General features: G+C 42.2%; 1 protein-coding gene across 1 annotated transcript in view; it reads right to left on the bottom strand.

Moving 5' to 3' along the window:
* The window catches only part of glis1b (GLIS family zinc finger 1b), a 68091-nt gene that overhangs the window by 21595 nt on the left and 28215 nt on the right, over positions 1-18281 (bottom strand). Inside the window, exon 4 of the mRNA XM_072389680.1 lies at positions 16477-18010. Coding sequence (XP_072245781.1) covers positions 16477-18010 — 1534 coding nt within the window. The remainder of the gene's footprint in view (positions 1-16476; positions 18011-18281) is intronic.

The raw sequence follows: 18281 nt of genomic DNA, 5'->3' as shown, positions 1-18281 counted from the left end.
CCTGCTAGAAATCAATAGGCACTGCCACCTCTAGGCATGGACGATACCCAGAAACCCTGCATGAAAAATTTTTATGGTAAAGTAAGACGTTTAAGTGTGGCCAATCTGCAGGTTTAAATGACTTCTTTCAGTGAGTTCGCTGACTGTCAACTTCATTTTGGATATTTGCAGCGTACACTGCCGTTCAGATTAAATACATAAATACTGCTGGAACTGAGGGATGTGAAAGTGTAACTGTTAGCAGTCTTCATGAGGGCATATGTGGTCTTTTATTTTTTTAAGTAAGCCAAGACATATATGCATTTTTATTCCAACGACATCAACCAAGGCTAAAACTATAATGATGATGAAAAGCCTTTAAAAACAATATATACACATTAAGAAGTATACACTGTGTGTCAGTAGGGTCCTACATCATCCATGAGGAGTTAGTTGACTGAAGTCTAAATTGTATAGAAAGTACACACAGGTTAAAGTGGTATAAACATAGGCCGAGGCCTCTGACAGAGGATTGATTTTACCTTTGATATTTCTTAAGAAAACAGTTTAGATGGCGCTAATCACATTAATTGCTTTAAACATGTTTAGTTTTCCTCTCTGAAAACATCCATCTAGGGTAAAACAGACGATCGCCACACGAGGGGAGTAGCATTGGCAGTCTGGAGAGGTTTCAGCTCCACTTGACACCATCTCGGTTTTGAGCACGGGCTCCGTAAACATTTAGGATGACAGCAGGGTCCTGACATGGCTGAAGGGGGCGAGAGGAGGTTGAAAGAGTAGACAGGCAGCTGATCACAACAGATTACGGATCCGATGTTCAGACTAGGGAAGGTGCGTCACGCCTGAGGCCTTCATGGGAAATGACTCCTGACTGGCAGGGAAAAGGCTAAACAGTGTCACAACTACAAGGCGGCAGTGTACAACTCTCCTCACATGCAGCGGCTCATTAGCAACCTGCAAGAGCGGCAGTGATGGAAACAAACCAGCCATTATGGACGGCTGCTGGGGGGGGAATAAGGCTGCTGACATGTCCAACAGATATTTGATTTACGGTTAGTTTGGATGAATGACGTAAGAAGACAGAAGCATGCAGAGAATCAGAAGAAATGCAGAGGTTTATCTCTTGGAAATGAATACCTGACTGTGGTCTTGCAGCCAAGGTCATTGCCTAGAGGAGTGATTTTTTTCGCCCTCAAGTTTAAGCTTCAGCATTTTCTCACCAGAACTTTGGAGGCTGCAACAGATGTAAGAGAATCTTTTGATATCTCCCTCAACTATAATATATCTCTCTGGTTCAGAGCAGTAATTGTAGATCGGACCTCTGACTAATGATGGAGAGACTGTATTCAACTGTTTTCCTGCTAACTAGCATGAAATGCACTATTACTCATGTTCTAAGGGCCTCCTATAAAAGAAAAATGTTCACAGAGCTTAACAGCCACTGCCGTTTTTTCTTTTTTGCTGTAATTAGTTCTACCTAAGACATCCAGAGTATTTTTTTTTTTTTTTTTTACTGCACAGTCGGACAGACACGATGAAGGCTTGCAAAGGAAAACACTGCCAAATGAAACATATTATAAAGTGCCAGGGCTCAAAGCAAGTTGTATAATATTATAAGTCTGAAAAAAAAAAAAAAAAAAAAAGATTTGGGGGAATGAGTTGATTTATCACAAGGTGTCTTTCTCTGCCCTGACCAACGAGGAAAACCACCAACACTTCAGGATCTGTTCGGAGGGGAGGCTGTACAGCAGAGTGCCCCGGCTGCGGATGAGAGGAACATGTGCATTTAATCTCCCTGCTTCCAAATGCCCTGTGGCAACCACAGCAAAGAGCAGAAAAACGTAAATGGATGAAATTATATCCATATGATTCAACGAGACAGCTAAGGAGAGGCAGGTTTCTCATGCGCTTCGTCAGGATACAAAATTAAACACAGCTTGGCTAAAACATTCGCATTACATAGTTTACACATATCATTTCCACAGCGAATCGGAACCCTTTTAGCAGCCAGTCTCATCTGTTGCGAATAGTCCTTTAATTAGAATCAAACATATCAGTGGACATTTTTCTGACTTTCGGGGAGAAACAGTTCATATTCACTTGCTTCTCCCTGAAGCATCTTTTCTCTCGTCTTCTGGTGCTTTTCTTCCTTTACAGGACTCCTTGATTTATGAGCGGTGAGATATGAGCACATACAGCAAGCAACTAAACAGAGGGAGTGTTGTCCAGATGCGAGTGAACAAGAAAACAGAGCTACAACTCAGCCGATAAATTGGTGAGAGGAAGTAGTCATGTAAATGACCAAAGAAATTGTTCTTAACAGCCATTTTGCAGTGATGCCTGAAAAGTTTTGGGGCCAGATTAAAAACTGTTTGGATGGCACAACAGGAAGCATTCTTATGATGACTAAATGGGGCTGCGCACATAATGAGCTGTTTTGTTCCTCTCGCAGGTCATTTGCTGAAGATTGAGGAGGAAGTGCGGTGATGGATCTGAACCCCTGTTCCTGCGGTGGAGCCAAGATGCACAACGAAATGGTGAGCTTTTATGGAACCACTTTACCTGCTCTGATTCAGAGGGCCTCATCCAAATATCGACCAGCTCTGCAGCCCTGCATCAGATTAGAGACCTAAGATGTGATTTCCTTTCAAACTGGGCAGCAAGGAGTTGACCGGTTCACCATATTGAGAGAAAAAGGAAAATGGGGTTGTTTGGACTGACAGGGAAAGTGATATATACTGTGTATTATTATGCAGTGTTAGAAGAGAACTAAACCTAATTCAACCCAAAGTGCCTTTTAATATTTGATTTTCCTTTTGAACAAAGGCTCAGGTCTAGAAATCATATCCACATTCTAAATTCAACTGTATGAACATGGGCCAGATATGGAGTCAACTTTGAAACAGACTGTTCTTGAAAAAAAAAGAAAAAAAATATTTATGATCAAATCTTTGCCAATAGTCCTCAGTGAGAGAGGAAACGTTCATATGCATCAAAACCACAACCACTTTCACACATGGAATCTGTCACACCCCTGCTCTCAATTAACTGTTAAAGAAATACGGCCCCGATTCAAAAAACAGTTGGGACGCTGTGTAAAATGTAAGAACAGAGTGGAATGATTAGCCAATCTCGTAAACCAATATTTATTTCACATATCAGATGCTGAAAGTGAGACATTCTACCAGTTTTTGATAAATATTAGTTCGTCTTCAATTTGATGGCAGCAGCATGTCGAAGAAAAACGTTGGGGAAATAAAGGCTGGAAAGTAGGTGGTTCTAAAAAGAAAAAAAAAACAGCTGGAGGAACATATTGCAATTAATTAGGTCAACTGGAAACAAGTCAGTGACATGATTGGGTAAAAAAAAAAAAAAAGCACCTTAGAGAGGCAGAGTTTCCCAGAAATAAAGATGGGTCTACAAATTGTGGAACAATTTCAGAATAATGTTCCTCAAGAAAAATGACTTTGAATATTCAATCATCTACGGTACATATTATCATCAAAAGATTCAGAAAATCTGAAGACATCTCTGTGCACAGGGGACATGACAGAAAATCAGCACTGGATGCCCGTGATGCTCAGGCCCTCAGACAGCATTGTGTGAAAATGAGCCCGTGATTCTGGATTTCAGGAACACTTCCAGAAATAGTTCTCTTTGAACACAGACTTGAAGATTTGTGCCATACACAAACACAGGACAAAGCTCTGTCATGCAAAGAAGAAGCCATATGTGAACATGATCCAAACAGACATCGGTTTGCTCTGGACCGAAGCAAAGTGGGAAACTGTTCTGTTGGTCGGACGAATCAAGTTTTCTGATGATTTGGGGGTGCATTAGCCTGCCTGCTGTCCAGCCCTTTTACCATTTGAAAACATCTGGCACGTCATGGAATGCAAAAGACAACAAAGAAGATTCAAGACTGTGGAGCAGCTAGGATCTTATATCACATAAGAGTGGGACAACATTCCTCTCCCAAAATTTCCAGTAACCGGTCTCCTGAGATCCCAGATTGTTGTTAAAAGAAGAGGGGATGCTACACAATGGTAAACCTGTAACTGTGTTTAGTGGTAAAAACTTTTTAGAGATGTGACGATGAACAAATATGTTTAATAAAATAGTGAAATGTCTCACTTTCAACATTTGATACATTTTCAATTGAAATCGAAATATTGGTTTATGAGATCTGCAAAACATTCAGTTCTATTTTTATTTTCATTCTACACAGCATCCCAACTGTTTTGGAGTTGTAGTATTTTGGCAATCTAAACACATCTCACATTCATCTTTCATTACATTTGAACAACTACTGACGTTGAGAAGGAACTAGGATGTTCATTTCAGTGAGGAGAGATGATCCTGTGATGAAAAGGTTCAAAAAGAGCCGCCCCACTTTGTGTCATGCCTGTATGTTTATGTTCACAGCTACCCCAAACCATTTATAATGCCTAATTAGAGTGCAATACAAAGCTTCCAAGGCCAAAGCCATTAGTAACCATCAAGGCATTAATTATAAACCTATTTGCGAAAGCTGAACCCGCCATGAAAAAGACAGACTGGGGGTTACGCAATGAAAATCCTAAACATGATATGTGTTCCGAGCCGGCGCCTCGACTGGTGTTACTGGCAGTCAATACAGATCCTGTTAGACAGAGCCATGAGCTACGGCGTCCTCTGACACCAGCGCTTACATCCATTCAGCACCTTTCACTCACACCCGCCTTCATTCTCACTCTCGCTTTCTCTCACTGTCTCTATTTTACCCCCTTCAACCTATAAGCTGCTCTTGTTCTGCAACGCGCTGCAGTATACCTCACTGTGCCCCATATCTCCATTTCATCTTAGTGCCGTTGGGGGATGATGGATGCTAATTCACATACAGCCAGTAGTGACAATAACGTTACATTTAATCAATCCACTTCATCGTCTATTACACTGCAGTGACAAATATTGTATAATCCAATTTCGTGATTAGCCTGTGCATTGAAGTGATCTTTTAAAAGCTTCCGAGCCATCCATCATTTTTTTTCCCTCTTCAGTGACAGCGATTCATTTTCATCTAACAAGGGTGCTGGTAATGGAGAAGTTGGCATCTTTAGATATTGCCACAGGCCTGGAAAGATGCCCTCACTCTGACAAACACTCCTGACATTAACCGTTCAGACTCTAGAGAGAGAAAAATATCCAACACAAAACCACAGCCTCTATTCAGACAACCAAAGCACATTGCCAGTAGCTGTTTTCTAACAGTATGTTTTAGGGTTTATATATTTTTTCAAATAGGGATTCTTGTCGTGGTCAGAGAATAGTTTATGCAGCACATAACGACATTTTATTTTCGTTTCTTTGCAAACCACTCTGGGCTGCATTCTCTTTTCGTCCTTTCTGCTGATAAAATGGATGCATTTCTCAGTCTCGCCTAATAACTTTACATTTTTGTGTCACACTTCAAGTGTGCCCGAGTCATCCAGACTTGGTAGGGACAGAAGTTAAGCTATTCGTTGTCCACACAAAGCAAGAGTTGACACAGCTGTCTAAGTCTAATGCCTCCTGCAGCAACTCTAGAACTCTGACGTGGCAACAAATAAACACTGCCGAAGCCAAGTGAGTTGCCAAGCCAAATACCTTGATGCCAGAAGTACTATGACATTCAGACAGAAAACATGCCTGCAAAATTAAACAATAGGTCAACATGGCATTATGATCAACACCAGCCAAAGAACTCAAGGAGAGTGGAGGAGAAGAAAGTGCATTTATGCAACTATTGGACCGGTTTCAGACCACAAAGCCTTCTGGGTAAAAAAAAAAGCCGCTGCCTAAAAGTATGTGGTGCAACTGTGATGCCACGGTGCCCCTCGATTTGTTCACTCCTCAGTATGCCAAGGTTGTGCTCTTTCCTGCTCTCTGTGGGTTTCAGGGTCCAATTTCCAGTTATGTGGATATGGCTGGTTGCAATATATCAGACTTTGCTCAACATTCAACGTGTCAAGTCGAATCATGGCTGAGGTATTCTCAACGGGCACATCACATTTCATTCACATTTCAATAAATCAGCTGACCGCATTTCAGTGTATAGCTCCCTACTCATATTCAATAATTCCGTCGACACTTACATGTCTGTATCTGCTGTCCTACGGGGAAAGCATTTTTATTTGAGAGCAAAACCCCTCCCCATTCCTGTGCAGTTAAGATGCACTCACACAAGCTGCCAACAGCCCAAATCCTGAGGTTCCATCCGTGACTAGTATTCTCCAATAAACTTTTTCTTCTTCACAGAATATCTCCTTTAAATTTCTCTGTAAAATGAGTCAAAGCCTTGTACTCACTGCCCCAAACATTTCGCCATTACAAAACTTTTCCCATTTCTAATATTTATTTCCTGACTTTAATTGACGTTAAAATGATGCATGGCCTAAACTGAAACAAAATTAAAACCTTCAGACATGGATGCAGTGCAGCCCATATGACAGCTGCTCAGTGACACAGTTTGACAGAGTGTTGTTATGAGAAGTTGGTAGAGCACAAGAAAAACTAAAGGATACCTCTGACTTGAAGGCATTTTACCTATACTGTAATCCTGCCCGAGTAACTAAACCAATCTGGTTCTAAACACTGCGCAAACCCTTTAACGTTGATGTTAAGCTGATTCCAAAGCTGAACAGATCGAACGCGAAACAGATGTTTCCAAATATGAACAGAAAGCTGAGAGGTTTCTATCAGGAGACAGAGATCATTTGGATGTAAAACTTTATGGGGTAGAGGTAAATCCGAGCTTAAATGTCAGCATCTCTGTGGTGCTTGTTCTGCAGGGTCACATAATCATAAAGTAGGGTAACAAGAAACTGAATCATTTTGTGTATTGTGTCCTTGTGTGCCCCACTAAGAGTTTTTGTTGCCATTTCTTTCTCAAATTCTCCCAACCTCCCTGTCATTATCAATCACTCCTTGATTTGATAAACATTATGTTTCATTTAACAACAAAATCCATACTTTGGTGTTCTTCCTTGAGCTTTCCATTTGGATCTGTCTTCATTCTGCCTCTCTGGAAGGAATCTGAGAACATACCGAAGGTCTCGACAGTGTAAACACACACAAAGTCTCACCTTGGAAAGCTTGATTTAACTTTTATCAAACACTTCTGAGGGTGAAAGCCTTGCTAATGTTTCAAAAATGCACTCAAGTCCTGAAACAGTTCATACCAAATCACTTGTCATTCACAATGCCTTCTGGATGAAAAAAAATTTCCTTTTTGCAATGACATCAGAGGAGCTGGATTGGCCGTCTGGCTCTGTTTCTTTCAGCCTTCACTTATTCTCGCAAACATTCAAATTAAACCCGGCGCACTAACCACAGAACACCGCGGTACATAATTTAAACCCGACACCCTAAACATAAACATGTCTTTCGCTACATAATTTGTCCATACTTCTCTTGGTGTTTATTTTGTACGGTAGCAACTCAGTTCTCACATATATTTGTCTCAGCTTTGGGCTAGTCTGTTGGGGTATGCCTGGCTGGGTGAAAGGATACTGGTGCCATGGGGATGTGCTATGACCCACAGGCTAAAGTAGTCACAATTGTGTATAAATGTCCTTCTTCTTTGCTTGTTTGGTTGGAGATGTGAAAGTAACAAAGGGGTGGATGCAACCCTGACAAGTCAGCGTGAAATAAGAACAAACCTTTGGCTGCACGAAGATGTTCAACACACACACTACCAACCAACCAGTTTGGTGGGTCTGTTTGCAAAGCGGCTGCTGTGGCACAAATGTGAGTTACACAGGTGTCAGTAGATGGTCGCTTCAGAGGACAAAGAGCAAGTTGTATTTGACTTATAATATGCCACAAACTATGGCTAGAATTATCCATTTGTCACAAAGAAATGGTTAAAAACACAGTACACATTATCCGTGACCATTTACAGCCAGATAAGACTACTTTTGATACCTAACAAACAGGAGAAACTTTTTTGGTTTTCTAATTCTAGAAAATAATTTTCAAAAGGCCAATGCAAGAGACCTTGCAGCTTTTCTTGCATCTATGCATACTCCTTCTGCTGCAGGAACAGTGTTTGCAACCCTGCAACAGTCCCCTGAACACAAAGGAGACCCCCAAAACACCCACCCCAGCTTCATATCTCTTATATATTAGTAAACTGATCTGGCTCAGTAAAGAGGTTAAACTGATTAGGGCTTTGGATGGGACACTATTATGACACAATCTCTGTGCAATGTATGCACAGCCGCAGCCGCGGGTCTTCAGGTTTCCCGGTACCAGAGTGTGATTAAATGTTGAGGAAATGGGGAAACTCAAAATACTGCATTCCAGACAAATGCAATTAAAGTGTATCACATGTAGCAAATCCTGCATGCTTTGATACCTGGTTACAAGGTTGACAGGAAGGTAGCTGTAGCTCCCAATCCACTACCTGAGTTCAATCTAGTAGTTTACGATCATTTTAAAGAATTGCTCCCACACTTGTGTGTGTGTGTATGTGTGCACAAATACCTATTTGGCTGTGATTGTTACCGTTGTCTTTTTTAAAAACAAAAAGCAGACAGAAGCAGACATTCATTTTTGGCTCTTTGAGCTAATATGTGGTTAAAGTTTCACCCTATTTATTACAAGTGTTCATAGTATACATGCATCAGTATATGACCAAATAACACCAGCAGCTCCATAGCTGCATTTTAGGAAGGGTCAGCTGGTGACACTTTTTGGAATAATTTGGTTGAAATCAAGCAATAAGTTAGTACATAATAAATCAACATACCTTATTCTTCTGTAACAATACTAAATGATGCAAGTTGTTCATCGCTGCAAGTCAACTGAAATGCATCTTTCAGGTGACACTTAATATTACTGGACTGGAAACCCAACAAACTATGCATCCCATCTCTCATTTGATTAATCTTTTTCTCCGTATTCTTTGACTCACTGACTGACTGATCAAATAGAAATCACTTGTTACCGTTCTCATAAAGTGGTCCGAGTGGTATTCTGCAATTTCTGAAAGTCAGTCTCAAACAAACTGGCTTGCACTGATGAAAATGCCTGTGGCGAGTGTCCCTGGACAGAAATCCACAATGAAAGATCACGGATAAAAGATGGTCTTTCAGGTGAATTTCTGCTGTTTCTCTCAGTCAGACTTTAAGATAAAATCTTATAAAGATTTATGTCAAAATTCAGCTCAGGGGCTTGCTTGTACTTATCACCCCTGATATCTATTATTTGTTTGGTGTTTCGTGCGACTCCTGTTTCTTTCGAATCTTTGCAACAGAGATGGAAAGTTTAAAGTTAGCATGGCCCCAACACCCAAATCAATTGGTTAATATACAAATAAAAAACGCCTGACTGAATCATCCTTTACACATCGGTGTTCTGCTCATTCTTGTTGTTGAAAGCTGACACACAATGCTAACAAAAAGTGCTCCTGCTAACAGCATTTCAAAAACCTCCAACCTTTTGTCACAACAGAAAGATTTCTAATCAAACTTCTAGCATAACAGACTGGCAGTCTTCACTGCAAATCCTCATTTCTGTGAATGACAGATGCCCATTTGCCTCTCCTCTATCTACCATTTAGAATTTAGCAAAAGAACAGAAAACCAGACATCTTCCAGACTTCTTCCAGAATCAATTGCACGACAGCTCCTCGCCATTTTAGATTTGTTTCACGACTGTCCAAACCGTAGGCAGACATTGAATTGGCCCACTTCTTATCGCTCAGTGGCAAAAAGTAAAAAAAAATCTCTTCTTTCTGTATTTGGAGGACCATACTTTGGGTGTTTGAGGTCACTGTTCCCACAGAAAACAAAACAAAAAAAAAGCACCAAAATGAAAACCCATTTATCTGAACAAATCCCATTCAGATTTGCAGGGGAAGCTACCAGCCTACTTCCTCGTTGTCTTCACCGAACTTCAACTTCAGATGATGGCTGAATTCACTGTAGCTCAGAACTGGAAAGTTGAAACTCTTCCTATAAAATCTCATCATTATTTATATAGTCCACTTAACTTAAGACATAAATGAGCTAATAATACTCTACCAATACATTGTTTAACATGTACCTAATAACTGATGCTCTTACATTCTCACACCCGTCAGAGGTTAAAAATTCAGATTCCCCATTTGTCATGCATCATCAGTACAGAACTGGTACAACACGGATGTTAGTTTATGCAGTGTCTTTAAAAAACAAACATCAGTGAAATGTTGGCCACATAAGCAACACTTCTCAATGTCAGCCGCTAAGAACTTAAACAAAACACAGAGGAATGGAGCAACCGTGAAGTCCAGAGTTTATGGAGCCGACGTGTGACGGAGAAATTACCACTTACGACATGAGTTCTGCACTGGTGTTATCACAAGCCAGCAGCCGTTATTTTCTGCTGTACATGCCTTAACAACTTGGGACAGTTCAACACATGGCTCGCAACGAAAGTGTGCCTAAGAGAGGGATCAGTAGCCAACCAGCTGTCCCTGGTTCAACTGCCGACACAGGAAATGTAAGTATTGGAGAATAAAATTGCTAGTTAAGTTTGGTGTGTGGTCTGAACTCTCAGAAGATTTATTGTATGCTCTCTAATGCCATAATAACGTGCTCAAAAGGTTATCATATCATCACAGAGTTGAGTGGGTCAGTCCAGGCCCCAAAATGATCCCCTTGAACCGAGCTGTGGATCTGTGGCAGAAAAATAAGTTACTGTAGTTTCTCTTTTTTTATTTTGACCAAAATCATGTCACAGACATTTCAATAAGTGAAAAGAGGGGCATATGCCTCCTTTAATCCCAGGCTATGGTTCAATGAAGCACACTTTGCTTCACTGCAGAGAGAGCAAAATGAACAACCCTCATATTTTGAACATCAGGGGAAAAAAATAAAAAATAAAAAATAAAAATCACAAAACATCCAATCTTTGACACTTATCAGCCTTCTGTGCGGACTAAAATCAAAGCCTTCAGTGACATCTGCACAGCTTGCCACAGTGCTTGAGCTGTCTGCTAAATCTCCCAAAATACCACGGTACAACTGAAATTCCAGCTGTAGGCCATGAATCGGAGCTTGCATCAATCTCTGGCTGCAACAACGCTTAAAGTGACTGCTACAGCTCCCAAACTGCAACTTGTGCGTCGCAGCACCCGATCTGCAACCTGCCAAAGAGTCCAAACTGAAACCGTAGCAGCTACAGAAAGATCGGTTTCTAAAACTGCGGCGTGCTAAAAACACCACAGGCACCTGTGGAGCTGGATTCTAGGAACTTCAGTCTGACCCATCAAGTTTGACTTAAGATCTCTGAGCTGGAGTTTTTTTCTTTTTTCAAACCGAGGCCAATAGGTCAGAAAAGATGCTGACACCGGATCAAGAAAAAGTTGCCTTATGAAAATGGGTAGAAGCAGTTGAAAGAACTCCTCAAAACTCAGACAGACAAAACAAAGAAAGTGATGGCTATCATGTATGTGGAGGTCATTACTCATATTTTTATTATTGTGAATAATCCATGATGGGAAACAAAGCAGGACCATGCAAACACAAAGGATTGTGGTTGCTTAAAGTGCAGTTAAATGGATATGTATGTATATGTTGTGGTTGCATAATTCAGATCTCTTTATTAATAATAATAATAGAGGTAGGAACAGGAGGGAGGGGGGGAGGGGCTGAATACTGGAATACATTACTGCACAAGATTGACTGGAAAACTTTTTTGACCTGACAAGAAGTTGGCTCAGCCCGCTCAACAAGTAAAACAAGCAACATTCATCTATCCAGGGCTTTCATTTGCATGCCAAAACATCAGTGGCAGGGCCCCTCCACCAGCAGTTTCATCATAGGAATACAACATATGGACAGTGTTGTGTTACTATTAGCATGACGACTTGACTGCAGATCTGACAGGGAGACGGAGGACAGCTACAGGATGGGATTATAGGTTTGTAGAAGAAGAAAATTAGACCATGTAGCTACCCGATGAACTCATTTGCCTGGAGAAATGACTGACAAAGCAAATGTTAAAAATTATCTTATGAGGAGCAGAGGCACAAAACTTTAGGAAAAACTGCTAAAAGTTGATTTCTGCCAGGGTTTTATTTGATCCCTATAAAGTCTTCGCATTAGCCAACACGACAATCTTAACAGACAACTTAACAGGAGCTCCTTTTCCTGAGTGTGGAGTTACCAGCGATATGTTGAATCAGTGCCCTTTATCACCGGTTGACCCTAATTACTGTGAATAATCATATACCAACCTCTTCTCTCCCACTATGCTGGACTGAATATGTGTGTATGCAGCCTGAGGAACCAGAGGAGGCCTTGCTAATCCACAGTATCTTGTATTAGCTATTTGGTTTCCTTTAATGTCTTAGATTAGATAAAACATCTGCATATTATTGTTGGATAATAAGATATCTTGGGAGGTAAGATATCCCCCAAGCTCTCTTCGGGATCATTTGTTCAAAAACTGAGCAAAATACATTAGAACTGCAGGTAGCTGCGGGCTGAAGTGGTTCAGATGTACGGTCCAGACTGTCAGAGCCTCAAACACATTAATATCAACGTCACTCCCCACCCACACTCAGTGCCCAGACAGCTCCAGTTTCAGGCAGCATTCAGAGGAAAAGTTGGGTCATGTGCTGAACCGCAGTTTTAATTAGCTAATGGCACTCCCTGTTTTATCTCCTGCACCTGAGCTGATTGCTCACAAAAGACTCCATTTACCCTTGAAAACACACAGCATCTTGGCAGCAGCACGCGTTCTATGTCTCAGCGTCTGCTGCTGAGGTATTTTGCCACTCTCTTCCAAAAATCAATCCAGTAAATCTAAATATATATGTTAGCTGGTTTCACACCAGTTAAAAAAAAAAAAAAAAAAAAAGAAGAAGACATTCCAACATCTATGCTTTTTTTCCAGGAGGCCTTAACATCCAACTTTCCCTCAACAAGTGGTCTGACTGTGTGTGTGTGTGGGTGGGTGTGTAAGTGAGTGTGTGTTTTGGTTTTGTTTGTCTGAGTACACATGTGAACGTGTTTGGACAGAGGCCCATTAGGCAGCTAATGCTGGCTGTTCTTCATCACTGTGAAATGCGAAGGAGGCTCACCATCTTTGGCTCCGACATTTGAGGAACTAAACTAAAAAGTGGCTAATCTATCCTTCTATGGAGGCATTTTCTTTTGTCTTAAAATAGCTGAAACATCTCTTTAATGACGTCTTACTCAATAATCCCTTTTTACTGCAAATAAAACATATTTCACTCTCATAATTCGCAACATCCATTCTCAAAAAACAAAAAAACAAAAAAAAAACAAACAAAAAAAAAAACATACGGGCTCACACTCAAAACTATGACTAACTTCAACTCAGCAATTAACCTAATATGTCGTAAGGCTAGAGGAGGAAACCGAAGCACCAGGAGAAAACCCACTCAGACCAGGGAAACAGCATTTTCCCACAAACAGGGAAAACGCTAACTCCACACAAATTAGGCACCACCTTCCCACGATGTGACAGTGCTTGTTGTTTTTTTTTAATCTTGTAGATATTTTTGACCAAAAGAGCCATGCCAAACAAACCAAATAAAGCGCACAATGCTGTATTCTTGCCTGATGTTTCTCTGCCATGTTAACACTAGCATAGATCCTCAGAGGATAGGGAAGACTTTTTTCTGAACTTCATAGCTCACAGTGCAGCCTTCGGACTGTTCAAATCCACCAAGCTGGCCTCTGACAAAGCAGAGCAATATCAAAGTCCAGGACCATGACAGGGCTTCTCCTGCTGGATATATTTTTAATATTTATGCAGACACAGGAAAAAAATGTAATAAACTAAAACAACAAGTGAATTAGGCATGAAACACAACAGGATATTGCAGAGAGATTATGTTGTTTCCTTTTCACCCGTGTGTCCCTCAGCGCTTGCCTGCCCTGCACAACAACCCAAGGCCAGCTTTAATTGGGGAGGGGGGGTGGGAACCAAACAAATTCCCTAAAAGTTAGGAGTTTTTACGAGCCTCAAACTCGGCCATCTACTCATGGAAGGGGCCGACGTGTTTTTCGAACAGGAAATTTCTTAAAATATTATCCAGGTACGGAGTGTGACAGGCACATGCAGGGCTCGAGGTACAATTTGTGTGTTGTGATAATGACTTTTTCCTGCCAAGACGCAGCATGAAGCAAATGCTCTGCAGCTGTACGAAGAAAAGAGATAGAGTACATACTGTTTGCAGCGAGAGCGGGGGAGAGGGAGAAAGAGGAGAGAGAGATGTGTTATGTTTGGATGTGAGTAGAGCCCTGCTTCATGAGTGCCTGCTGGAAGCTGCTGCTGGAAAGATAATAAAAGGATTAGCCCTGTTTCTTCTCCAGCATTTGCTCCTAAAACAGAATGTCTCATCTGTTTCCTCTATATGAATAGCTTAAATACTTGAATGCCTTTGTCTATTACATGAGCACAACAAACACAAGAGGCATCAGAGCTGGAGGCAAAAAGTCCAAAAGCTCAGACAAAAATAAAGCATCTGAAAAAAGGCAGAGCTAAAATACAGATGGACACAGAGACACTGGGCTTCCTATATGTGCAGAGTACTTAAATTTGTATGGCTATAAACACAAACATGGTTACAAATACACACAGAGAGCATGTTTATTTTTCACCGGGCCTCCAAGTTTATCTGCTGAAGTCCCAGATCAACATACATGCAATCCCTACTGATTAGAAGTGTTGATTCAAGGTTGAAAACCTTTCACATTGATGTTTAGGTTCTGGTGAAAACCCAGCCTACTGCATAGTAAATCAATAGTTTATATTGTGAGACTCACTCGACACAATGTGCCCATTTTCAGATTGCTGCATTGCTGTGAGTATGTGCATTTGTGCTTATATGTGCCTGAAATGGGGGTGATCAGTAGTTTAAGATGTGTTGCCTCATGTCTCAGACAGAATCCAGTGGCAAGTCCACACTGAGCCTAATTGTCCTCGTGTTCACATGTGGTAAACATCCCCGAAAACAAAGTCCCACCTTCTCAGTCCGTATACCTATACAGTACAAACATTCACGCAGCATCTATTAGCTATTTTTTCACCCATATGTCAGCCCTCGCAATAAAGACGCACCCACATGACGCTACGCAGAGCAAAAATAACGACAAAAAGACAAGCGTAAGTTTGTAATATAACTCAGTCCTAAAGCAGAATTAACAACAAGGGCATGTACAGCACAGTAAATTACTTCCAAATTCCTGTTTTCACTGAGCCAAGGAAGCAGAAACACTAATATCCTGACATGAAGCAGGGAGAGCAACAGCTGAGTTTGTGTCTTCAGTCTGGTCTGCGTTCTCAAGTATCAGAATCAGTCAGGATTAACATGAATGTCTCACTGAACCCAACACACCGTAAAACTCTCTTGTAAAAAAAAAAAACTAAAAAAAAACTTAAGACCCTTTCAAAGGCCAGTGTTACAAAGAGAGCTAAACAAAAAAAATTGGGGTTTTAAGACGAGACGGGTGCAGCAATATCAGATTCAGTTTTTCAGTTAGCATCAGGATTTAGATGGGTTTAACAACTTGAAGAGGACCACTTCTGACAGGGGCTTTGGGTAAAACCGTGAATTGAGCAAGACTTGTAAATGTTACCGACCATCCCTCTGTGGCTCTCCTCTCCAGACTACTACATTTCTCCCCATGTTTGGCTTGGATAGGAAGCCAATTCACTTAATACTTGTGGGACGGCTAAACATTTAAAGCTCCCATTTAAAGGGATCAAGTGTAGGCATTGTTTAGTTATGTTAACCATATGTGTTGGCTTTTCATGATCTGAATCCCCTCTCAAAAACGGAGTGCTCAAGAAAATAAACATGGCTTCGCCCTACACAAATTGTGGACTAATAGTGTATTTGGACAAAATCATTCTTAGGGTTGGAGGGCTTTTTCCATTTGTAAGGGGGACGCGGAGGAGTGACAGCTTGACATTGATTAGTGTGTTGACTCGTGGAATCGGAGCCTTACCTGTAAAGAATACGACCACAAATCTATTTATACTGACGAGGTGGTGCTACTTTTAAAGCAGCTTACATCTTTGGTGGAAAAAAAAAAAAAACCCAGACTCCGTTAAATTTTCAAATGAAAATACAGAATTAACCGTATTTCTTAACCAAAACAACATTGTTAGTTGAAATGTAATCAGCGGGGAGGTGGAGTTCGGTCTTGTTTTTGGACACAAGTGGTGTGAATCTTGCGGGGGAAAAAAATCCTCTTGATTGGTTGTATTATTTGCTCTTGTGTTTAATTAATAATAATACAGATGGTTACTAGAGTCATATAAGACCAATAATCCCAATGTAATAGCTTAAAAAAGAAAGAAATTTAGGAGAGTTATGAAAGCAGACTGAGGGGATATTCAAAAATATGAGCTGCACGTGTCATTAATCTAACCATTGGTATTTTTAGGGAGGGTTTGGCCACAACAATTAAGTGGTTTATTCTGACTCACCATACACTTGTTAGGTTTTTCTCCAGAGTGGACCCTCATGTGAATGAGCAGCTTGTAGCGGGCATTGAAGGGCTTGTAACGGCGAATGCAGCCAGCCCAGAAACAGGTGAAGTCCTCGCCTTTGCGTTGGTCGATATGGACTTTCTCAATATGTCTCACAAGCTCCTCCTGCTGCTCATAAGCAGCGCTGCAGTCAATCCAGCGACACACCTGCTTATCTGCCAGTGCTTCTCCTCCAACTTCCTCCTGCTCTGGGGCTGCGTGGGCTACAGGGGGACCACCAGAGGTTGGTTTGAGTCCCAGGGTGGAGGCGGGTGTTTGCTGGTTCTGGTGGTGTAGCGACCCCCCAGGACTGTGACCCACGTATTGGTGCAAGTGATATGGAGGAGGCAAGACAGATCGAGGTGGGTGGTGAGTGTGTCGAAGGTGCCCACTGCGACCACTCAAGTGATGGTGATGATGATAGTGGTGCTGAAAGAGTTCATCTTCACTGGGAGAGAAGTCATCGAGAGGTTCCTGCTTAAGGGCAGCCCCAGATCTTTGACTCCCATCTAAGAGACCTCCAGATTCAAGCCCAGAATGCAACGTCCCAGACATCAGCGCCCCACTCATTAGTAGCCCCAACCCGTCTGAGCCTCTTATACCACCCATTCCTCCCTCGGCTGTTCCTCCAGCCCCACGCCCCCGCAGCATGGAGCCCTGCTCCTCACACAGCCCCAGGCTCTGCCCCTGGCCCGGCTCCGGCTCCACTAAGGACGCTGAAGAGGAGGACGAGGAGGAGGAGGAAAGGGACAGCAGGCAGGTGGCAGGTGAAGACAGCTGACAGCTCTCCTGTAGCGTAGCCTGCTGGGGGCTGCTGTGAGGTGGGGGCCTCTGGAGGGCTTCCTGTGGACAGCAGTTAGAGGGTGGGGACGTAGAAGAAGAGGAGGAAGAGGAGGAGAAGCCGGCGCTACAAGTGTGGCTGGGCGAGAGGTTAGCGCGGAACCCGTTGACGCAGGCAACCATCGACATCTGGGAGGAGGAGCAGAAGATTGCGGTGATATTGATCTCCTCGGAGGCTGTGCCAGTAGCCGATGGGGAACCTGTAGGAGCGACACTGCAGGTGCCAGCAGTGGCGGAGGACTGCGAGGCCAGGGACAGACAGCGTCTCTTCACAGTGCTAGCACTGAGCAGCCGCGCTGAATGACGGGAGCCAGTTGGGGACAAAGCCAGCGGGGTGGAGCCATCTTCATTATTAAAAGGTTGCGCTGCGTCTCCTGACACAGTGTTGCCTACACAACTAACTGTGCGTACGCCATTACCGTTGTTGCTAACATGCAGGGCTTCGACCATCTCATCTCTTGACGCCTCCAAAACTTGGCTAGCCCTACAGGCCTGAAACCCAGCCTGAGATGTTCCATGGACGCCAGAAATCTTGTAGCACATTGAATTCTCCTGTTTGATTGGGTAAGAGACAGAGCAACGAGCCCCATTGGCACCGCAGCCCAGGCTCGGTGAGGCCCCCGGTGGGGTCCTCTGGAAGGCAGAAGGGCTTCTGTAAGGAGAAAAAAACAAAGAGAATATGAGCTCTATTAGCTCAGTTCCTGTTGACAGACACAGACTGGTTCATCCTCCCCATCAGCAGCACTGAAAGAGTCTTGCTCTCTTGCTGCCAGTACTCCTCCAATCTTTCATTCAGTTTAGAAAAAAAAAATAATCAGACCCATTGACCTGAAATATTATAACTCAACCTTAATTCATTGTGAGGGAGCTTCAGATCAAACTGAACTGTGATGGTAAAGTTATGTGACACAACAGGTAGCATA

Source organism: Leuresthes tenuis, unplaced genomic scaffold, assembly GCF_036924035.1.
Source record: "Leuresthes tenuis unplaced genomic scaffold, fLeuTen1.0.hap1 SCAF_7, whole genome shotgun sequence".
Classification (NCBI taxonomy): Eukaryota; Metazoa; Chordata; class Actinopteri; order Atheriniformes; family Atherinopsidae; genus Leuresthes; species Leuresthes tenuis.
Note: the sequence above shows the minus strand (reverse complement) of the source record. Positions and strands in the feature narration are given on the sequence as shown.